Below are 24,739 nucleotides of genomic sequence, written 5' to 3' on the forward strand. Positions count from 1 at the left end.
AAGGGGGAAATAGCCCAAGGTGGAGAAGTCATTAGGCTTTCAAGTTACAAAGCAGGCCTTCTGCAAGGTGAAGAATTCCCCCCACAGCCTGAAGTTTTGCCATCTATCCTCATTTATCACAAAATCTACAACATCTTTAGACTTTGTGATGTGCACACTTCCTGCCTCCTAAGGATTCTTTTTCCGTGCTGACTTGTCTACAGAGTACTCATAACACCATTATTGTTATTGTGTGCAAGATCCAGACTAAGTTAGTCGGGACTAAGCACCACTGCAATCAATAAGATGAGTGAGTCATGACTAATTTAAGTCCTTTTGATTTCAATGGGACTTAGTCGCGATTAATTTAAGTCAGGATGTTGTGCCACCCATACACATGGAGCTCAAGAAAGGAGAAGAGGTGCCCCGCCCCAAGGCTCTTCTCTAGACAATGATTCAAACAGTCACCCATCCAAAAGCAAACCAAGGTGGACCCTGCCTAGAAAAGGGAACAATTCATTAAGGGTGTGCAGGACTGGAAAAAAATCAGATTCAGATCCAAGCCGAAATCAGTTTGTGCCAGATGGTGGCTTTTTTCCCCTCAGCCATGTGGGGTGGGGCAGGGAGCAGATTCCTGCCACCATTTGAAGCTTCTAACTGCTCTGGGGGGTTTTTTCCAAACAGAGTTGGGAAAGTTTGATCCAAACTGGGCTGTGCAAGTTTGGGTTCAGACTCTCTCTGAATCCCTCTGATCTGAGTAAAATTGGACCACCTCCAATTTTACCGATCCGATTTTGCACACACCTACAATTCACGCTCGCTATTACAAGACTGGCTCTCCTGCTCACAACACACCAGCACCTTAACAGGAAGCTAGCATGTTCACCTAAGTATCATATCGGGAACACAAGGAGTGCAATGGAAATGCCAACAACTTCTTGTCTACAGCACTGCTGTAATTGGAAAAAAAGAGAGGGAATATGAGAAGCCTTCCCAGCCTTTGGGGAGGTACTGAAATAGCCCATGCCTTGACATGAACTTCGCTTCCATGACAGTAATGGAATGAGATTTTGGTTTTGGGGGCCATTTGGGTTTTTTTTTAAAGTAATTTTGGGTTTTACAAGCCAGTGCTCAGGTCTGCAACTCTCTTCCCCAATGCTTCAGCATGACAGCCAGGGCTAATTACCTCATGTCAGTTCATGCTTAATGTGCTGTTTTGTTTCAAGATGTGAAGAGATCTCTGGAGCTCTTTAGAGCAGATGTTATACTGGCCAGGTTTAGGGCAGCCCCCTGAGAAGGGATGGGCAAGTCATTAAATCCAGTCCGTATGCTTCCGCATGGCATTTTGGGACCTAGCTAGTCTTGCTTTGGAGAAAAGATGACCACAAGTAGAGCAATGAGAGCTTAAAATTGAGTCTGTCATGTCTTGACACCTCCCTGTCATGGACAATTCAGAACCAGAACCAGGTGTATCTTCCAGGCAGTGATCTTGGGGCACTGGACAGAGTCTTCTGCCTTCCTTGATCCACCTTTGTGCAGAGGGAGGCAAAGCCCACCCACCAGCCCAGCAGATATGTTGATCATGGAAGGCAGTCGACCCTATTCACCATGCCAAGACCACTTCCTAGAGGGTGCCCCATCTGGAGAGCCTGTGAAGTTAGAGACTTGGTGAACCCCAAATGCTCACACATTCCAGCTGCAGAGTTTCAACGATCCATGAGTCCAAGCTGAAACCCAGACTGGAAAGGGAAACACGTAGGAAGATAGAAAGCCGCCAAGTCAGACCCTTTGTCCACCTAGTTCAGTATCGTCTGCACAGACTGGCAGCGGCTTCTCCAAGGTTACATACAGTAATCTCTCTCAGCCCTATCTTGGAGATGCCAGGGAAGGAACTTGGAGCCTTCTGCATGCAAGTATGCAGATGCTCTTCCCAAAGTGGCCCCATCCCCTAAGGGCAGACCCTGCTTAGCAAAGGGGACAATTCCTGTTTGCTACTGCAAGACCAGCTCTCCTCCCGCATCTCTGGGGGGCAGTGGGAACTTCCATCACTGAGCCCTACTTAGGAAGAGAAACCACAAACTGGTGTATTCTGGGTCAGGGCCCCACTGTTGTTCCAGGAAGCCCAACATAAAAACTTCTACTTCCTGCCTAGCGGTTGCAGCACCTCATTCTATCCACTTCCTACTTCTGCCCAGTTCCTTCAAAGGACATTTCCCTTGCTTCATCTCCCTTCAAAGGTAAGGTTCAATGGTTGAGCATCGGCTTTGCATGCAGAATGGCCTGGGATCAATCCCAGGCATCTCCAGCAGAACTCAGAACTGCCTGGAACCCTGGAGAGTTGCCAGAGTAGACAATACTGAGTTAGATCGGCCAATAGTCTGACTCGGTATAAATGGCTTTCTGTGTTGCCACAAGCTTGTTCTTCCCTCTGATGGAAAGCTTTTTGGCCTCACCAGTCAAATGTGAGGCTTGTTGGCCTCACCAGTCGAGCCAAACAGTAGTGGTGGAGGGCATGATGGGGAACTGTCCCAATCCGCCCTGTACAATGGACCTGCGAAAAGCTCAATAAGCCTGTTTTTGCCGCCTGCCTGGGACAGCAAACACAGGGCAGGGTCAAGAAACTGACATGCCCCAATCCACGGCTGGTTGGTTTTGTTCAGCTCACAACTTGGAGAAGATTCCAAGTAGTTTTAATCACATGCAGCTTTAAAGCCATATTGTTGAGCCAGTGTGGTGTCTTGTGACTACACTGTTGGGCTCTATTATTGATTTAAGTAAGACTATTTATATACCACTTTATTATTTATTTAATTTAGAATATTTACATACCCACAAAAAGTGCTCAAAGCAGTTTACAAAGCAAACGGGGGCTTACAGGTGTTGTTGAAATAAAGTTCAGATTACGGCTATCTTGGCCTCAAGCAGAGGGGCAAAAAGCAACCCCTCCCCAGAAGAATCCTCCCCCGCCCCCCAGGGTCAGGAGACACCTCTCACATCGCTCTTCCTAGACACAGGTGGTTGAATGGCATTGAGCATTCTAACAGGAGGGGGCTCAGAATTGCCCCCTTCCTCAAGAGTTCACATCCATGCTCAGATTTTAAAAATAGAGAATACAGTTTTTAAGGTTGTGAGCCCTTTGGGGACAGGGACCAATATCAATTTTATCAGTTCCCAAAGCTGAAAGATCTTGGGAACTTTTGTTGAAAAGTGGTACATAAATATTGGTTATATTTGTTGTACATTTGCAAAACAAAGATACGCATTTCCTCTTCACTCAGCAAACAGGACATGTCTTAAGAATTCCTCTTCCCTCCCACAGTTAATGGAATATGTATTCTTTGTTTGTTTGAAAAACAAAATCACCTGAAAATATTCAATAAGGAATAATTTTTTGAGAAAATGCCCATCGTGATGTGTCTCTATAGACCCCTCATGATTAAAGAAAAATCAAAAAGAGTTGACATTTTTATGTTCTCTACAATAATTTCTCGCTCCCTCGCTTAGACGCATATTTATCCCTTTCGTGTTTGTGAATATTAATTCCTAATATCGCCTTTTCTGCTAGCCAGAGTGATTGGTGCAAGCTGATGCTCCCTGTACACCTCATACTAATTCAGTGTAATCTACAATACTGAAAAAGAAAATGCATCGATAGATTATTCCGTGATCTTATGTTGGGGGGTTAATTGTCTGTCTTGGCACAAAGGGAATGGTGCTAATTTGACAGTGGGGTAACAGATAAGGTAGGCCTATGCATCTGGTAACCCAGTGCCCTGAACAGAGTGCACCACCAATGCACAGAAACCCAACAGAAGATTAAGCAACAGTCTGCCTTTACAGCTTGTCTAGAACTGTAAAAAGAAGATAAGGGGATACCTGCCATACAAAGAGTGGAGACACACACCCCCTTCCACATTGCTGAAGGCACCTTCTGTATTTCTAGGCCTTCCAACAGCCATCACAGGAACATAGGAAGCTGCCTTATACCGAGTCAGACCATTAATCCATCTAGCTCAGTACTGTCTATACAGACTGCCAGGGTCTTCTCCAAGTTGCAGGCAAGAGGCTCTCTCAGCCCTACCTTGAAGATGCCAGGGAGGGAACTTGAAACCTTCTACATGCAAACATGCAGGTAGGCTTCCCAGAGCGGCCACATCCCCTAAGGGGACTATCTGACAGTGCTCACATGTAGGATCCCATTCAAATGCAAACCCAGGGTAGACTCTGCTTAGCAAAGGGGACTCTGCTTAGACAAAGGGGACAATCATGGTTGCTACCACAAAACTAGCTCTCCTCCAAAACAGCACAATTGGACAAACGTTCTACTGATGACCTAAAGGTCCTTGGTTGAATCCAGCATAGGTTTTTTCTAGGATTCTATAGCAATCAAATATCTAAAAGGGTGTCACACAGAAGAAGGCAAAGAGGTGCTGTCTGTTGCCTCAGAGAGCAGGATCAGGACTAATGAGTTTAAAGTGGATTTGGGACCAACATGAAAAGAAACTTCTTAGGACAGGGATTCTCAGCCTTGGGTCCCCAGATGTTGGTTAGGGCAGTTCTGTGGACCAAGCTTCAACCTTCCCCTTCTCCATGCCCATGTGCCTCAGTTTTTGTGAGGGGGTTATAGCACAGAGTTCCTCCTCCAAACTCTGCTCAGATACAGAACACAAACCCAGCCCTTTGCCTGAAGACCTGGAATCCCTTGTTTTCCGCCCTTCATCACAGGCCTCATCCTTGGCACAGGCTTCTTTATATACCCCCCATGGACTCCTGGCAGGCATTAAGTCCTCTCCCTTCTGCCCCAGGAAATCCCACCCCTTCCCCTGCAGGCAGCCTATATATTTGTTTCAGAAAGCCAGCCCTGGGGGCCAGATTTGGATCCAGGTCATGGTGCACGGGAAGGGAGCTTTATGCTCATTCACAGGATCAAAAGGTTTGTGTAGGAGGACAAGAAAGAAGTGTAAATAGGAGGACATGAAAGTGATCACATGATCACATGTGAGCCATGATCTGGGTAGGATGGAGGTGGACAACCTACACCATTTAAATAAACATTTTATTATTATATTATATTATATTATATTATATTATATTATATTATATTATATTATATTATATTAGCAAGCAGCATTATATAAAATATGCAATATGCACATATGATATAAAATTTATCCAGCTTTGCCTTGAGGGTGGAGGGAAAGCACATCCTGAGCCATCCTACCCAGATCATGGTGAGCAGCCCACGATCACATTTCCATCCTCCTGCCCAGCTTTTGATCGTGTGAACGGGCTCTTTATCTTTTGCCACCATGCCAACTGCCCCAGCTCAAGCAGCTACTAGTCACAGAGGGGGGAACTTACCATCCACAGAGGAACTGTAGCTTCAAGGGACAAATTCAACCAGCATCAGCATGCAGAGCCCCAATTGCCGGTGGGGGGGGGAGAACTACTGTTGCTTTTTGAAAAAGTCATCCGACATTCCAAACAAGGAGTTCCCATGTAAAATTTAGGAACATATGAAGCTGCCTTATACCAAATCAAACCATTGGTCCATCAAGCTCAGTATTGTCTACACAGACTGGCAGTGGCTTCTCTATAGTTACAGGCAGGAGTCTCTCCCTGCCCTATCTGGAGAGGCCAGGGAGGGAACTTGTGACTTCTGCATGCAAGCAAGCAGATGCTCTTCCCAGAGCAGCCCCATCCCCTAAGGGGAATATTGTACAATGCTCACATGGCATCTCCCATATAAATGCAAACCAGGGTGATCCCTGTTTAGCAAAGGGGACAATTCATGCTGGCTACCACAAGACCAGCTCTCCCCTTAATTTGGCCCTTGAAGAAGACAAACACATCTTAAGCGTTCCCTTTCTTTGCCTAACAAAACTCACCATGGTCACTATGGAGACTCTCTTTTGTCATACAAAAGAAAATATCTCAATTTCCCTTCCACTTGTATTATATTTTTTATTTATTTATTATTTTTTATTATTATTATTATTATTATTATTATTATTATTATTATTATTATTTCTTGTTTACACAGTCAGACAGGTGTTATTGACTGGTTTGTTTTATCCAGACATTGAATCCTTCCCAAGGACCTGTGATGCCAGAATTTTATTGTCAATGGTTATAGATATCGTCGCAGAATATAGGCTGTTTCCAGTAATGTTGCTTTTTGTAATTGGCTGATGGTGATTTCTGTGGCCCCTATGGTGTTGAGGTGCTCTTCAAGGTCTTCTGGAACTGCACCCAGGGCACCAATGACCACTGGGATTATTTTGGTCTTCTTCTGCCACAGCCTTTCAATTTCAATTTGTAGATCTTTGTATTTGGTGATTTTTTCTATTTCTTTTTCTTCTATTCTGCTATCCCCTGGTATTGCTATGTCGATTCTTTTAACTTGTTTTTCTTTCTTCTCGACTACAGTGATATCTGGTGTATTGTGTGGCAGATGTTTGTCTGTTTGTAGTCGGAAGTCCCATAATATTTTTACTTCTTCATTTTCTTCAACTTTTTCAATTTTATCGTCCCACCAATTTTTGGCTACAGGTAGCTTGTATTTTTTGCAGATGTTCCAGTGTATCATCCCTGCTACCTTGTCATGCCTTTGTTTGTAGTCAGTCTGTACGATCTTCTTACAACAGCTGATCAGGTGGCCCACTGTTTCATCTGCTTCTTTACAAAGGCGGCACTTGCTGTTTGTGGTGGATTTTTCAACTTTTGCTCTTATTGCATTTGTTCTTAGTGCCTGTTCTTGCGCAGCCAGTATTAAATCCTCAGTTTCTTTCTTCAAGTTGCCATTCTTAAGCCATTGCCAGGTCTTGGTGATGTCTGATTTTCCACTTATATTGTGCAAATATTGACCATGCAGGGGCTTATTTCTCCATTTTTCTGCTCGTTTCTTGACTTGTTCTTTCTTGTAGGCCGGTTTTGTTTCATTGGTGTTGAATAGTTTTGCGTTCTTGACCATTTGAAGTGCATCTTCTTCACTGTCCCTTATATATTCTTCAAAGCCTCTTTTCTCCTCCTCTACTGTTTGATGGACTTGCAGCATTCCTCTTCCACCTGAGCTGCGAGGGAGGTAGAGCCTATCTACATCACTGCGGGGGTGCAGAGCATGATTGATGGTCATGATTTTCCTGGTCTTACGATCTAGCGTCTCTAGCTCTGCCTGGGTCCAGTCTATTATTCCTGCAGTGTATCTAATAACAGGTATAACCCAGGTGTTTATGGCTTGTATGGTGTTCCTGTCATTGAGTTTGGACTTGAGGATTTTTCTAACTCTCCTCATGTATTCACTTCCAATTTCTCTTTTAACTTCAGTGTGTGCAATGTTATCAGCCTGGAGAATGCCCAAGTATTTGTAAGGTTCTTTCTCTTCCAGGTTCTTGATGTTGCTTCCATTGGGCAGTTCTATTCCTTCTTTTTTTGTTATTTTCCCTCTGTTCATTATTAATGCAGCACACTTGTCTAGTCCAAACTCCATTGCCATTATTATTATTATTATTATTATTATTATTATTATTATTATTAATTGTCCCTTCCATCTCCTAACAGAGTTAAATACTCTTCCCACTTCCCAGGCAAGATAATAAATTATCCTCTCGATTCATAAAGCCATGATTCATGTAGTTTCATGCAACTCTGCCAGCTGATACCAAGGGGACCAGTTCCGTGCAACATCTTCAGAAAAAATTGCCGTTTCCCCACTTGCACAAGCCAAAAGCCTTCATTTGCATCGGGATCGCTTCTGTCGCCCCTCATATTGTATGCATGCTGCATTATATATTTATAACCACTGAATGGATCTCGCAACGGAGAGTTCACAAACCATGTCCGCGTGTTCATTAGCATTACAAATATTTGACTATTATTCTGTATGCTTTGGAGCATTCTAATAGAGTTCATGTCTCGTAATGTTCCCTGCATTTCCTCTTCATTTTGCTGGTGCGCTTTCCCCCCCCCCTCCCTTGTTACAAATGATTTATTAATTTTACAGATTTTTAGAAATACAACCAACATTAAGAAATCAAAATTCTGGTTGCTACAAATGCCCCAGTTTGCCAGGGATGTTGACCTTTTCCTGGAACCCATCTCAGAGCATCTACCTGGCATACAGGTTCGTAGGAACATAGGAAGCTGCCATATACAGAGTCAGACCATTGGTCTATCTAGCTCAGGATTGTCTACACAGATTGGCAGCGGCTTCTCCAAGGTTGCAGGCAGGAATTTCTCTCAGCCCTATCTTGGAGTTGCTGCCAGGGAGGGAACTTAGAACCTAGATGCTCTTCCCAGAGTGTCTCCATCCCTTGAGGGGAATATCTTACAGTGCTCACAATATCTTACAGTAGTCTCCCATTCATATGCAACCAGGGCAGACCCTGCTTAGCTAAGGGGACAAGTCATGCTTGCTACCACAAGACCAGCTCTCCTCTTCTAGACCCGGCATCATCTTCAATCCCTGGCATCTCCATTAAAAAGAGATCCTAGGTAGTAGAACTGGGAAAAGCTCCTCTCCTGGAGACCCTGGATCTCAACTTCGGCCCTTCTGCAGATGTTGACCTACAACTCCCATAATCCCTGGCTATGGGACACCGTGGCTTGGGATTATGGGATTTGTAGTCAAAAAAACTTCTGGAGGGCAAAAGTTGAGCAGCCCGGACCTGGAGTGTTGCTGCGAGTCAGAGAAAACAACATTGGCCTAGCTAGATTAATAACCTGACTCAGTAGGAGGCAGCTTCATACACTTATGAACAGTTGTAGCTCAGAGGTAGGAGAGCTGTTGTATATACAGAAGAGCCCAGGTTCAGTCCCTGGCATTTCCAGATAGGACTGGGAAGGACCCTGCCTAAACCCTGGAAAGCTGCTGCCAGTCAATAGATACTGGGCTAGTCGAGCCAATAGCCTGATTCAGGAGGTAGCAACCCATGAACATGTAGGTTCCCCCCCCCCCGAGGCAAAGGGAAAGGGCCACCTCTCAAGTGCTCTGTATGAAGGAGGTTCCTACATCAATTGCCAGCACCTCCACTTAAAAAGGGCCTCCGGTGAAAAGCTCCCTGCCTGACCCTGTGTGGCCTCTGATGGGAGGAGAGCTGGTCTGGTGGTAGCAAGCATGACTTGTCCCCATAGCTAAGCAGGGTCTGCCCTGGTTGCATATGAATGGGAGACTTGATGTGTGAGCACTGTAAGATATTCCCCCTCAGGGGATGGAGCTGCTCTGGGAAGAGCAGAAGGTTTCACGTTCCCTCCCTGATGCTAGAGAAGTCCTCTTCAGGAGGGGAGGAGGGTCAGGCAGCATCACTCTTGCCTCCTGATTTGCTGGCTCGTGTTCAGATTCAGCACACCCCTCCCTCATTAGAGAGTGAAAAGTCACGGAGCCTTGCCCAGGGCATGCCAAGAATGATTTGTTTTTTGACAAATTAGAGTTCTTCCACAAGAAGGACCCAGAGGGCAGAGAAGGGGGGGAAGGTGGTGGGGCTGCAGCCCATATGTGTTACTTCTTGCCCCAGGGGCCCACTCCAAACGAGCTGTTGCCCTGATGCTCCCCTCTGAATTTACCAGTCTGGGGCCATTGCTGATCGTGTTCACTGTTCCATTTTTTAAAAATTGGTTTTCCTCTAAGACTTTCCGCCTCCATCAACTTGAAACATGCTGTGTCGGGTGCTGAGCATTCTCTGCAGTGGATAAGCACTGAAATATATTCCACACATAAAGAAATAAGGGTACATTAGGGGTGTGCCCAAATGGGCTCAGGCTGCCAACGGTGGGGCATGGAGCAGTTCCTTTAAGAAGCAGGAAGGCTGGTCCTTACCTGCCGACCGCTTTTCCGGGCATGGTGCTCACTCTGCCGAAGGCTGGGTGCAGCTGCAGCACTCTTCCCTGCAGCCTGTGTGCCCAGGCTGTGCCCAGGCTGCAGAGAACAGTGCCACAGATGCACACAGCCTTGGCTGGAGCAAGCGCCACACCTGGAAAAGCGGTGGGGCGGCCGTGGAGCAGGCAAGGACCTGCTTCTTAAGGGAACCGCTGCCCACCCCACTGAACTGGGAGAGGAGAGCTGGTCTTGTGGTAGCAAGCATGACTTGTCCCTATAGCTAAGCAGGGTCCACCCTGGTTGCATCTGAATGGGAGACTTGATGTGTGATCACTGCAAGATATTCCCCTCAGGGGATGAAGCCGCTCTGGGAAGAGCATCTAAGTTTCAAGTTCCCTCCCTGGCAGCTTCTCCAAGATAGGGCTGAGAGAGATTCCTGCCTGCAACCTTGGAGAAGCCGCTGCCAGTTTGTGAAGACAATACTGAGCTAGATAGACCAATAGTCTGACTCAGTATATGGCAGTTTCCTATGTTCCTAGCTGTGGGTGCCTGAGCTGGATTGGTGCTTCCCCAAGGAGGGGCCAAACTGGTCCATGCACATCCCTAATAAAATTGTCATTAGGCCCGAAGTCTGAGCACTCGCTAGAAGATTTTTGGACTGAATGCCTCATAGTTATTCACAATTTAGTGCTTCCTACCCCCCACCCCACACACACACCTCTCTTCCACATCATGACAATGCACATGCACACTGGTGAATTAAGATATAATCCCCACAGCCCACTTTGCAGCATACAAAAAGCAATAAATGTCTGCCGAGATTGATTAAGGGCGTCTGCTTTGCTTCGACCATTAATCAATCTTCAAAGCCATGTATTGAGAAACTACTACAAATCCAAAGATTATTCCTATTATGCCTGAAGAAGCAGACAGAGGAAAATCCCCAGAGATGCCAAACATAAAAATATAGCTTTCCTAACCAGGGAATGATGGAACATTTCAGGCTGCCTCCCTACTCAGCACCCAAACTTTGTATCAGCAAGGTCTGGCTGAGATTATAGGAGCTGAATGAATGGTTTTCTGAAAGCACGTGGATATTCTTTTTCTCCAAGAGCCAACGTGAAGAGGTATATAAGTAAGTTTATTTATAAGTAAGTTCACTATGCCCAGCAGAAAGACCTTGCTGCCTTTCAGGGGTCTCCTCATCCCCTCCATTGATACCTGCAACGTTTCCAGAGACTGCTGACACTCTTTCAGCACTCAGTAAGTCCATTCTCATGATCAAGAATTAGGGGATAGGAGGCAGTCAAGCCAGTTATTGCTGATCATAAGAACCCATAACTCCCACCAACCCAGTCCATTCAAATTTGGGTAGCCCAACTTTTTAACCTTGCTTTTTACAGCTTTTTTTTTTAAATCCAAAAATAGCAGCTGCCCTACTCCAGCCTTTGATCGTGTAGTGAAATCACTGTTTTAAACAGACCCCAGCAGAGGGCGGTGATGTTTATGTATTCATTGTTCAGTTTTTAGACCGCCTTCCAGAAGGCATCCCAAGGTAGTTTACAAAAGTTAAAATACAGTAAAACTCCATAAAAATTACATTTTAAACCTTAAAATCAGTTAAACAATTTTTAAAAACACAGGAAAGCTGAGAGAGACCTGGAAGCCCCTAAAAGCTAAAAGCCAGAATAAAAAGGTCTTTATTTTTTGAAAGCAGCCACAGATGTCAAAGAGCAGACATTCACTGGGAGAGCTTGTTTGTCAGAGAATGTTGTGGCTAGAAGGGCCAAGCAGAGGAAACCTGAGGGTGCAGTGAGGCCTGGGAGCACCATGCATTCTGGGATACCTCCCATCAATCCTCGGAGGACCCAGCTCTCAAATTCAGCTGCTTTACTTATGTGTGCACTGGGTTTGCAGAGTCAAACAGAGGCTCTGCTTGTCTGTGAGGATCAGGGCACAAATCCTTTACCCCTACAAAACTACCCCCAGATGACTGTGTGAAAGACCCTAGTGTCTTATGGACTTGCTTGCTTTGTTCAAAAAACTTGCTTTGTTCAAAACAGAAAACTGACATTCCCAGAATGCTAATACTATATACAATAACTGTTTATGTGCTTGAGCCACGTTCATTGTAGAATACACACAGCCCTCAGCACTAACTGGCATTCTAACCGATTTTGATGTTGTTGCAAAACTACTAAAACGGAACTCTATGTTTTGTTATAAAACAGATAAAGAATGTTTTATTTTTTAAGCCACATTTCTAAACAACCCAGCATATTATCCTCACTGATGAAGCTTCGTGGAGATTTTGACCCGTCATTTACGATATGACTCGGGATGTGCCGGAACACGATTCAAATAGCCGAATCGCATGCACCTCCCTTTAAAGTGGAGCAGTTTAGGTCCGTACCTGCTCCTCCTCTGCTCGCTGCCATTCTGGCGCTCCCTCCGGCTATCCCCATGCACCAGCTGGGCATTACCCAGCTGCTCCTGTGCAGTGCATGCGCCATTGTGTGCCATTGTGGGGTCATAATGCTTGCCTCCTATAAGAGGAGAGCACTATTAACTGTCGAATCAAGAAATGTTTCAGTCACATCACTATTTGGTTCATGAGCCTAAACTTGACTGCATGTGGGATAGAACTTAAATGAGATTTCACTTTCCATCTCAAAAGACAATGCTGCATACAGAAGCAAAACAGACCCATAAAAATATGCAGATCGAGGCTATTTTGTACACAGTCAAAAAGACAGACGTTCCCTCCGCAGAGAAATGGTGGGAAAATGACTATTTGATCTACATCGTCGTCCTACCCAGAACAGAATACGCTACACTCTCTGCTCATATACAGACATGATTAAAAACAATCAGTTATACCTGGAAAAAGAAAAACCCTATCTCCCAAGGCAAACACACTCCTGGGTATATATCTGGCAAAGACAGAGAAATTCTATAGATAAAACACCTCCTGGGTCTTTATGGACATTACTAATGGACTGAAAAATAAGGAGAGCCCGTGAGGAAACTTGTATAAATTAGATGTCAGAGCAACAGTGATTTTTATTTCCCTCTGTGTAATTCTGTGCTAAATGCATAAACTTCAGCTGAATAAATTCTACCTAGCAGAGTATGACTTTTAAAAAAAAAATCACAGGGAAATATTATTTATTCAACATTATGGCTCACCCTCTGAAGTCTAAAGGACTTGTGGCAGATAGCAGCAAGCTCTTTGGGGTTCCATCTTTTGAAGCAAAATTACTGCTACCTATAAAGAGGTAGCAATAATTATTTAGTAGTTCTTTTCAGGGGGATTCCCCAAAGGGTTTGGGGCATCACTTGTCAAAAAGAGACTGAACTGAGCTTTGGCTATTTAATGGAAAATTTCCTTGGAGGCAGGACACCATGCAGCCCCAATGTAACAGTGGAACAGAATGTTGGCAGGCTCAGAGGGCACTTAACAGACAACCAGGTGGGCAGAGCTAATGGAATTCAGTGGGGAGGCGCAGGAGAAGGAGGGCTTGAACAAAAAGAGCAGGAAAGTTCTCAACTTGAAGACTACTCCCTCAAAACAGTCACAATGCTTCCTACTTCTGAGTGGGTCACAAAACCTCCTTCTTCTGAGGGGGAGAGGTGCCTAAAACTTCCACAGTACTCAGGTAACACATACACACCAGAGATATACTGCAACATTTTATTGCAGGTCCATACTTGTAACGTCTTAAACGCAAATCTACCTACACTCAAACATCATACAAAAAGAGAGAGAAGAGCCAACATCTCACCCCTACCACCAATTTTGTGGCCCCAATCGCAGCCCGTAAGAGTGAGGCAGTCATTTTGGGAGGTTTAGTGGCAAAGTTGTGGTCCTCCAAGCAGTAACCACAGCAGTACCACTTCCCTTGGTTGCCTCAGAGAGGCACCATTCTTTCCCAGCATACTCCTCAGGACAACACTACATGACGACATAGCACTGGCTAGAGCTACAGCCTAGAGGAACATTTTGGGAGTAGAATGGCAGCCACAATGGCAGCTGTGAGAGGTGAATTCCTCCCCACAAAATACCACCCAAATTGCTCTCCATCCTGTGCTGCCTATGAATGAGGCCGCAAGAGGTGTAGGGCCATTTTGTCTCAGCCCTGAAATAAATACCATCGGCCCTCATTGCTTGGAGACCATAAAAGTTAAAAACAAGAAGCAGCATGTCTCTCTTGAAGTTGCAAGTTATAACTCCTTCCTCTGGCATCTTAACGCTTTTCTCAGCGTGTGACACTTTCCAATTACTTCATGGCCTTTTATCCCCCACAAAGCCTAGCTCCAGTTTCTCTCCGAGTTGCGCAGCTTGGAACTGAAATGATGACAGTTAAGGGTATGTCAAGAAACATGCAAATACACACTAGTTTAGCGGCAGGGGAGTCTTCAAGATCAGGACGTTTGGTACTTGAAGTGTTCTTAGAATGAGAGGTGGGGGGAGGTGTTTGTTCATAAACACACACCAGCCTAGGCAAAGGGCTGGTCTTTGCAACAAGTAAGCTGTATGTGGAGAAAGAGCCTTTATTATAGAAAACTGTGGGTCTTCTTAATTTTGTTTATAGTGCCAGCATGTGAATTCTCCTTTGCCAAATACAAGAGGACAAGCCCCTGCCCTGAGAATCTTACAATCTATGATTAAGCAGAGGGGGTAGCAATAGAGGGTGTGTGTGTGTGTGTGTGTGTGTGTGTGTGTGTGTGTGTGTGTGTGTGTGTACACATGCACTGAGAGAGAAAGTGCATTTAGCTCTCTGGGAAATGGTCTACACCAGGGATTCTCAACGTTGGGGCCCCAGATGTTATTGGACTTCAACTCCCATAATCCCCAGCTAAAGGCTACTGGGGCTGAGGGTTATGGGAGTTGAAGTCCAATAACATCTGGGGACCCAACGTTGAGAATCCCTGGTCTACACAGTATTGATAACTGGCTGAAGAAGTAGATTCCTATTGGCCCCATAAACATACAAAGCTGCCTTATTCACAATCGGGCCTAGCTCAGTGTGGTCTACAGTAACTGGCAGCAAGTCTCTCGGGTTACAGATGGGGTCTTTCTCACCCCTACCCAGAGGGGATGGTGGATAGGAATAGAGGAAGCTGCCAACTACAGAGTCAGACCATTGGTCTGTTTAGCTCAATATCGTCTACACTGACTGGCAATGGCTTCTCTAGGGTTGCAGGGAGCATAATTTTCCAGCCCTACATGGTGATGCCAGGGAGTGAGCCTGGGGCCTTCTGCCTGCAAAGCAGGTGCTCTTCCACTGAGCTATGGTCCCATCCCTAATATGCACGCAATCATCTGGAGGAATAGATTGGAACCTAATTTACAGCCAGGACCAGCAGACCATGGTTGACGTGACTGCCCCTGCTTTGGCTGACACAAACAACAAACCAACAAACCCAAAAGGGTCATGATCTATTGCAGGACTGCTCAACTTCGGCCCTCCTGCAGATGTTGGCCTACAACTCCCATAATCCCTGGCTATTGGCCACTGTGGCTAGGGATTATGGGAGTTGTAGTCCAAAAACAGTTGGGGGGCCTAAGTTGAGAGGCCTGATCTATTGACTTGTGAGAGTACATGCACATGTTTGTTTGTTTTTAAACCCTCTTACCTCAATGTAAACTGATCTGCTAGAGAGCCACTGGCAAGGGAGACGTGAAATGTGACCAGGTCCCCTTCCTTGACGGGGCTGAGCGGCAAACAGAGCACAAGGTTATCGTCAAGGCTCAGCAAGGACTTCTTGAGCTTGTCTTGCGTCGGGTAAAGAATCACACTGCCAATTCTCTCCATTGACGCCAAAGGCACCGGGGCCTCATCCTGGCCTCCTAAGTGAAGAAGCCGTTCCCATTTCTGGTCCTCTCTAGAACACTCCCCTTGGGCAGCATACACCCAATGGAAAAGCTCCACAGTGATCCCTTCTAAGGAGTCCACCATCGGCTGATCCTCCGGGACCAACGGCGGGAACGGGGAGGTTGGCACAGAGTGGAACCAACTTGGCGAGAACTCCAGTTCCACAACACACAACCCAAGATGGCCTTTCAGTCGGCAGCTACCAGCAGCCACCTTGCCCTCCTGGAAGGCCACCATCTGCACGCAGGGCAAGATCTCTGTAGGATCGCCGTCTTCCCAGTCCTTGCCGGCAATGTAGAACAAAGCTTGGACTTTGGGCCTGTTGGAGTAGATGGAGCTGTCAATGATGCGTGATTGTAACTTCCAATTGAAAGTGAACTGATTGGTGACACCAGAGAGAGGAGACGTCAGCAGGAGGTTCTGGGGCACCATCTGCTCCACGGCGAATGGGCCGTAAGTAGCGTTTAAGAGAGGCAAGCTGGAGGCTTTATATGGCAGGAAGGACTCCATCCTGGATTGCAAGCTGGCATTCCTCATGATGTTCTGGTTGGTTTCCTTAAGGAAGAAGGACACCTCTGCATTGGAGATGCGATAACTCACAGGGAGGTACACCGGCAAGCTGGCAAACCTCTGGAGACTGTCCACTACTCCTCCGCGGCACTCTGCCACTGCAAAGGACAGAAAAGGCAAGAGAGAGATGTAAACAAATACATTCATGGATGACAGATCTATCAGTGGCTACTAGTCTGGTGGATTTAGACCACCTCCAGCCTCGGAGGCAAGTTGCCTCTAAATAGCAGTTGCAGGGGAGCAACAGCAAGAGAAAGGGCATGCCCTTACCTTTTGCCTGTGGGCTTCTCAAAGGCATCTGGTGAGCCACTGTGTGAAACAGGATGCTGGACTGGATGGGCCTTGGGCCTGATCCAGCAGAGCTTTTCTTATGTTCTTATGAGCATTACTGCAGTGAGGGCAAAGCTGCCCTCCACCCACGATGGCAGCTGACTTATATATGAAAGTCCCACCGACAGAGTCTCCTGCCACTTCCCACTGCCCCCCCCTCCACAATGGCGGCACCCGCACTGACCACCGCTGATCAATGCTAATCCTCTGGGGTTTGAACCAGAAATGCATAGAAACCAGCCGAACATCCAAAAGCAGAGGGGTCCCATCTTGCAGAGGAATAACATGCTGTATTGTCTGCCTCTAAATCTCAAGGTGCCAATTTAATACTCATTATTAGGGATAGCAGATGCAGATAGGCTCCATCCCCAGAAACAATTAAGACTCCAGAGGCACCTGTTACCAGCAAGGATGACTCGGGCAATGCCAGCAAAACTTAGCAGAGAGAAAGACTGAAAATGTGAGGATACCTTCTAGAAGGCATGCTTTAACCCCACCCTGCAACAAGTCACATTTCTCCATGCAGCCACCCAGGCCAAATCAATCACATTGGCTCAAATGAGATATGACCTGGGAATTCCATGATCAGAACTCCAGATATCTTTCTCTTGGGGGAAAATCATAAATGGGGGCAATTTGGATCAGGGCAATAGTGCAGGAGGGAAACACAGGAAGCTGTCTTATACCAAGCCAGACCGTTGGTCCATCTAGCTCACTATTGTCTACACAGCAGCAGCTTCTCCAAGGTTTCAGGCAGACATCTTTCCCTGTCCAACCTGGAGATGCTGCCAAGGATTGAACCTGGGGCCTTCTGCATGCAAAGAAAGTGCTCTACCCCTATGTGGAATATCTGACAGAAGACAGTGCTCACATGTAGTAGCCCATTCAAATGTATATCTAGGCCAGCCCTGCATAGCAGATTGGGCGATTCATGCTCACTGCGACACAACCAGCTCTCCACAACCATGCCCACAACTCCTGCCTGTGGCTTCCAGCGACATCTGGTGGGCCACTGTGTGAAACACAATGCTGGACTAGGTGGGCATTCTTGGGCCTGATCCAGCAGGGCTGTTCTTATGTTCTTATGTTCGCCCTGAGGTAGCCTAAACCAGTGGGCTCCCAAACTGGAGTGATCAGATATTGGACAATAACTCCCATCACCATCCCTCTGCCAGAAGTTATTGGATTGGCCAGAAATCTCCAGAAATCTGCCCTAAGTTCCAGGTGCCTCTTGAAAGCAATCCTGGGGGTTTTAATGGCAGGATATGGGGGCTCCCAACCTGCAGGACTCTGCTAGATGCTGCCCAACTATAACTCCCATCATCCCCAGCTACAATGTATTGCCACAGGATGTGGCGACAGCCAACAACCTGGATGGCTTTAAGAGGGGTTTGGATGACTTCATGGAGGAGAGGTCTATCAAGGGCTACTAGTCGGAGGGCTATAGGCCACCTCCAATGTCAAAGGCAGGATGCCTCTGAGTACCAGTTGCAGGGGAGGAACAGCAGGAGAGAGGGCATGCCCTCAACTCCTGTCCGTGGCTTCCAGCAGCATCTGGTGGGCCACTGTGCGAAACAGGATGCTGGACTAGATGGGCCTTGGGCCTGATCCAGCAGGGCTGTTCTTATGTTCTTATGTTCTTAAGATGGGAGTTGTAGTTCAGCAACATCTGGAGAACCAAAGGCTAGGAACCCCTGGGGTAATATTATGAAAAATATTGGGTGGGGGGGGGACAACACCTCCTGGAATCACTTCAGTCAAATTGGGCAATTCTACATATAATGCAAAGCATACTGCTAACACTGCAGCCCCAGTTAGTAACTCTGATCAGCTATAGCGATAACTTCGTATTCTTTACACAGGCATGTTGATTGTCACATTCCATATTTTTATGCCTTCACCCAGCCAGGAAGCTTCCCCGATGAACCCCTTGCCAGCTGGCTAGAACATGTCTTATTCATAACAGGCAGCTCGGAAAATAACCGAGGTGTGCTCTGCTTCGAAGCCTGACTCCAGCCACTGAGGGCCATCTCAGCCGCTCCATTACAACGTTGCTATTTATAGAGGCCTGTGACAAGGCATGACACGCCATCGGAGAAATTGCAGATTGCTCCAGCAAAAGCCAGACTCCATTCCTGGGGAGGAAAGGAGAAGCAAAGTGGTCATTTTGTCAGGCCTTTGGGAGTTGAACCATCTCCCAACTACAAGGCAGCACACCAAAAAGAGATACCCCGGCCAATTAACAGGGGAGAGATCCTGCAGAATGAGAACAACGAAATTGCTTCCAATTCTGCAAGCTCTCTCTTGCAGAGAGATTCTGAAATCACACGATGAAATTACAGAAGAGTACAGAGAGTAGTACTGCCAGGAAAAATAGATTTGGAGGCACAAACTGGGCAAAGTGTATTTCTGGGGGAGGGGGTGAGCTTCATCCCTTATTTTATTTGGGAAAGAGAAATAACGGTTGATTTATGTGCATGAACCATTCGATCCCAAACCAGTTTGCCTCAAACCAGGCCGATTCAGCCACGAATCAGACCAGAGGCAGACCAGCCCATGATCCAACTGAACCAAGCCCAGGTCTTGGCAGACCAGTTCAGCAGTTTGAGGGGCTATGCTTTCAAAGCATAACTTACAAGCAAAGTGGTGGTGGTGGTGGGGATACTTGAAAAGTCTTCTAAAGGGCGCAGCTCAAGGGTGCAGCACTCCCTCCAGCAACCTGCCTGCATGCCTGGTCTGGAACCACACCACCGAGCAGGCAGGTCACTGGAGGGAGCACCACATGCCTGGACTGTGCTGGGAGGCTTTGAGGAGCGGTGGCAGCCACTGCCTGGCCACTAAACCTTCATCTTCTTTTAAAGGTGCCCTCTTACCACTGCGCCGCCCACCCGCCCCCCGCCACCCTTTAGAAGACTTTTCAAGGATTCCCCCACCCCTTTGTTTGTCAAGGGGAATCTTCACCAGATTTCCCTTGACAAGCATAGCCCCCTCAAATGGCCCAACAGGTTCAGTCGAACGGACCGGATCGGCTGGTCAACCATTTCATGGACCAGTTATTTGCTTTGAATTCAACCCAAATGCTAACCAAATAAAATTTGATTCATGCGCATACCTAGTAGATTTTGCAGTAACTCTCCCGTCCTCAACAGATGGATACCTGTCTTCTCATTCTTTGTCAAGAGAACGGATGGACGCATGGATGGAGCAGTAGAAATAACAATCATAAGCAGCTGGGCCGGGCACAGAGCTTCTGCACCTCTGGCCAGCCCACCCACCGCCGCTTTTTCCACCTTCCTATCCCCCATGCTTCTTGCCCCCACCTTGCGCTTTCTGGCTGGCAGGCCAGCCGGAAAGCCAACCCACCACCACCTCCTCCCACCCGCCCGCCCACTCCCAGCAGCAGCCGCCAACTCCCACTGGCCAGGCTGGGTCAGCCCGCCGCCACCTTCTCCTCCCGGCAACCGGTCTGCCCACCCACCCAGCCAGCATCCCTGTGTTCCCCCCCATCCCCGTCGCTAATCCTATCCAGCAGCAGCTTGCAAACTCTTGCGAGAGCCGTCACACATGACATTAGCGACGGGTACACTTAGGAGAAATAAATATATAGATAATAATAATGTGATGTTCTTCATACATCACGACTGGTGCTCAGTCATGGTTAAAAAAAAAACTCTGTGTAAAAAGCATCCTTCCTTCAGAGAACCATAGGGATCCCATAAATGCAGGGCTCAGTGGGGCTGAGCTACCTTTTGGGATGCTTGCCACTTCCATGACACTGCTCAGAAGTACAGATCAGCAAAGGTTTCTGGGTCACACTCTGGTCATCCTCTGCCTTAACTGCTACAACCTTTCTCTCTTACTTTCCTCTGCCATACCCTAGTCCAGGGATGGGGAACCTTGGCACTCCTGCAGATATTGGCCTACAATTCCCATAATCCCTAGCTATTGGCCTCTGTGGCTGGGGATTATGGGAGTTGTAGTCCAAAAACAGCTGGAGTGCCAAGGTTCCCCATCCCTGCCCTAGTCCTTTCAGCTCTGCTGTCAAAATACCTTACCTCTCTAAACATTCAGCACCCTTCCCAGATCCCTCCAGTGCTTCCCCATAAGGCATAAACTCCTCCCCATTCTTACTCTTCAGAACTCGCCATGAGCTTATCCCAACCTCTTTGTCCTGACACCCATACACATGACCTTCCCTCCTCCAAAAGGACTAGCCACCCAAATGTCTCCCAATAAAGTTAAATAAGCAATTTTACCCATTTTCTTCTCACTGCCCCTGTTCCTGGAACTCCTTCCCAGAATGTCTGCGTGATGACACATCTCTTTCTTTTCCTTCAAATTCCTCCTCAGAACCCATCTTTTCTGTGGAGTATTTGGCTTAAAACCTCAAACCTCATCCCCCAGTTGATGTGAGATACATTTGCTCACTTTTAGCCCCCAGTTAACCTCAACTCTGACCTCCCTCCCTCCACTCTGCTTTTTCCTATGCTGTCAACATTTAAAATGCAGGCTCCTCGGGGCAGAGCCTGTCTAATGTTGCTCTGTTAAGCAACATTAGAGAGGGAGGAAATCTGGTCTTGTGGTAGCGAGCATGGGTTGTCTGTTTGCTAAGCAGGCCCATCTTGGTTTAGATTTTGATGGGTGGCTACATGTGAGCACTGTAAGATTTCCCTCTTAGGGGAAGGAGGCAATATCTCAGTAGAAGGTCCCAGGTTCCATCCCTAGCAGCAGCTCCAGGTTGGGCTGGGAGAGACTCCTGCCTGAAACTTTGGAGTGTCACTGCCAATCAGTGTAGATAGTACTGAGCTAGTTGGACCAATTGTCTGATTCAGTACAAGGCAGCTTCCTATGTACTATACTACCATAATTAATATAGCACTAATGATTAGGGCTTTCAGCCAATGACTGAAATCCAGACTTATCAATCACATGAGTGCAAATCCAGTCAAATTTATTATTACGGTCCACGACAAGCTTATAAACAGACTACATGAGTTCTAGTTGATTCATTCCTTGATTAATCCTGCATATGAATAAAATTATACCTGTGAAGGAAGAGGTAGACTGTCTCTGAACATGGAAGCTCTATTTAGTGATCATGGCTGATGAAAGGCTTGCCTTCTATGAATTCGTAAAATCCTTTCTAAAGCCATGTCTTGTGGCAACAAATTCCATAAGCTAACCATGTGTTGTGTAAACAAGTATTTGCTTCAATCTGTCCTGAGCGTACTTGGGATATTATGAGAGAGGGGGAGAAATTTCTGTCAAGTTTCTACTTCAAAAAGGAAATCCAGGGGCCCACTGAAACACAGACATGTTGCCGTTACACCACAGATTGTCTTTACCACCTCCTGTTACAAAGGTATGTCGCCTCTCTCAAGTGCTGATTTACAAGATCGTATATAAAATGTATACTCCTCTCCCCATTTCAATTTCATTCTTGCAACTGCAATTCAGACCATCTTTTGAGAGCCGAGTGCAAGACGGCAGACTCCAACCTCCTATAAGTCAAGGCGAATGATGCACAAATTTTGTCTGAGAGCTTATATGGCAAGCCATAAAGACCAAGCGATGGGGCGAGGTTTGTCCCAGAGCCTGCCTGCAACTAAATGTGATATCTGAATTTAGCAGCATTTTATGAGGCCATAGGAACATCCTAGGAAGCCATCCTTCACCTCAGAGAAGACAAGCACCCTCCCTTTCAATTCCCGGATTCAGAGCCGACACATGAATCTTTTTGTGCAAGTGGTGAAAAATGGGATGCCAATTGAGAAATGGTAGCATGATGCAACATCCATTAAGTCACCGTTATGATAACAGCAGTTGCGTTGAAATCAGAAACAAGAAACCTTCACTATCAGCTAGTGCCATTTAGAGTCAACAAACAAAAAAAAGCAATGGGAAAAGAGGGAGGAAATGTAATATGGAATGAAAATGAGAGTTAGCAGAGAAGGCGGCATCTCCCTATCCTGCCCTCAGGCAGTAACTTAGAAGGAAGAAGAGGGCATTGGGAAAGCACAGCAAGATACCAAGACTGGAGGTTCAGGACCTTGGAGAGCTCCAAGTGAGCACCTTGCTCCAACAGGATCCAGGGCAATTAACACTGGAGACTCCTCCCCTGCCACCCACCCACCCCCGGCCCCGAGCTACTGAGCTGGGAACATGGGAAGCTGCTTTATATCAAGTCAGACCCTTGGTCCATCTAGCTGCGTACATCTACACTGACTGGCAGCAGCTTTCCAAGGATAGGAACATAGGAACTTAGGAAGCTGCCATATACTGAGTCAGACCATTGGTCTATCTAGCTCAGTATTGTCTTCACAGACTGGCAGTGGCTTATCCCGGGTTGCAGGCAGGAGTCTCTCTCAGCCCTATCTTGGAGAAGCCAGGGAGGGAACTTGAAACCTTCTGATCTTCCCAGAGTGGCTTCATCCCCTGAGGGGAATATCTTGCAGTGCTCACACATCAAGTCTCCCATTCAGATGCAACCAGGACAGACCCTGCTTAGCTATGGGGACAAGTCATGCTTGCTACCACAAGACCAGCTCTCCCCTGCTTTACAGGCAAGGGTTTCTTCCAGGACTACTTGGAGAGGCCAGGGAGTAAACCAAGCATGCAGATGCTCTTCCACTGAGCTATGGCCTCAGCCCCTAAGGGGAATATCTTACAATGCTCAAATATAGTCTCCCATCCAAATGCAAACAAAGAGAGACTCTGGGCCAGCCCCTTCTCTCTCAGCCTAACCTACTTCACAAGGTTGTTGTGAGGAGAAACTTAAGTATGTAGTACACCGCTCTGGGCTCCTTGGAGGAAGAGCAGGATATAAAACGGAAATAATTTTATATCCTCTCCTCCCCAGCCTTCATTCACCTAAATCTACAGAGAGAAGAGGCAGCCCCCGGGACAGGATCCTCCTTTTCAGCACATTCTTCCTGGCCCACTGACGGTACTTGCAAGCTGCAAGGGGAAGTGTTTTCAGTCACAGGCAAATCCATGGAGATTTATGCCAGCCCTCATCATACCGCATGGTCCCAACAACATCAAAGCAGCTGGCACTAATGGCAACACCAGCAACTGATCAGTAGAACGGCTTTCAAATGTCCCCTTCTGGGGCAGCACGCCTCCCAAGAGACCCTCCACCACCATACTGCAAGGCACGCAGCTTTGGAGCAGGCTGCCCATCAGCCTTGCCGCTCCACTGTTCTCCCACTGAAGTTTTGTTCTTCCCAGCCTCGTCTGCTGATCTTTGCCACAGCTCCTGCGGCAGTGAAAGATGCATGCAGTCCACATCCTTGTCCTTAGATCTTCTGTCGGCGACGCCCCACGCACCCACCCCCCGCACAACATATCACGGCAGAAGCGTACAGATGAATCCAGGGACTCTTTGCACGTTCCGTAGAAGCCACTTCCAATTGCTGTATCTCACAGAAAAGCCAATGACCCTTCTTCCAAATGCTCCCAGCCGGCCCCTTGAATCCGGATGACGCTTGCAGTGATCACTTCGGTTTAGGAGGGGATGCCCATCTCATCCCGACACCCTCCGGCTGTGTCACCCCAGCCTCTCGGGGAGTTTGCCAACTGCTCAGAAAAACAAATCAGTCTCTACAGTTTTTTGTTTTGATTACTAACAGATCACTTGTCAGATTTTTTTTTCCCCCTAGAAATGCCAGGAACTCGTGACTCAACTGCAGCATTATAGCTTACTAGCCAACCCCACACAGAGCATCTGTGTGCTATTCGGGGCCGGCAGTTACCTCTCCCCAGAGGCGTAACTATAGGGGGGGCAGGGGGGGCACGTGCCCTGGGCGCCATCTTTTCTGGTTACATCGGGGGCGCCGCCATGACAAAAAAAAAATTTTTGTTGTTGTTAATACAAATATTTCCTGCTCAGTGCAGCAGCACTGCAGCAGTCAAGGGAGCGCGTCGGCGCCCCCTCCCCCACGAGCGGTCCCTTCCGCGCCAACCCCCACCCCCCATTGCTTTGCTGGCGGCCTGTCAGTGGCCTGGCTTGGCGGCGGCGGCGGGCACTTGTGAGGAAAAACCTAAGTATAATGTAGTATGGGGGGGCGGGGGGCACCATTTCAGTGCTTGCCCCGGGCGCCGTTTTCCCTAGTTACGCCTCTGCCTCTCCCCCTCTTCTGCCCAGTCTCCGGCCGCCTTCGCGGGT

General features: G+C 47.1%; 1 protein-coding gene across 1 annotated transcript in view; it reads right to left on the reverse strand.

Annotated features, from left to right (window-relative positions):
• The window catches only part of TMEM132B (transmembrane protein 132B), a 322,459-nt gene that overhangs the window by 220,278 nt on the left and 77,442 nt on the right, over positions 1-24,739 (reverse strand). Inside the window, exon 2 of the mRNA XM_053280195.1 lies at positions 15,434-16,340. Coding sequence (XP_053136170.1) covers positions 15,434-16,340 — 907 coding nt within the window. The remainder of the gene's footprint in view (positions 1-15,433; positions 16,341-24,739) is intronic.

The sequence above is a fragment of the Hemicordylus capensis genome, chromosome 15 (assembly GCF_027244095.1).
Source record: "Hemicordylus capensis ecotype Gifberg chromosome 15, rHemCap1.1.pri, whole genome shotgun sequence".
In the NCBI taxonomy this organism is placed as follows: Eukaryota; Metazoa; Chordata; class Lepidosauria; order Squamata; family Cordylidae; genus Hemicordylus; species Hemicordylus capensis.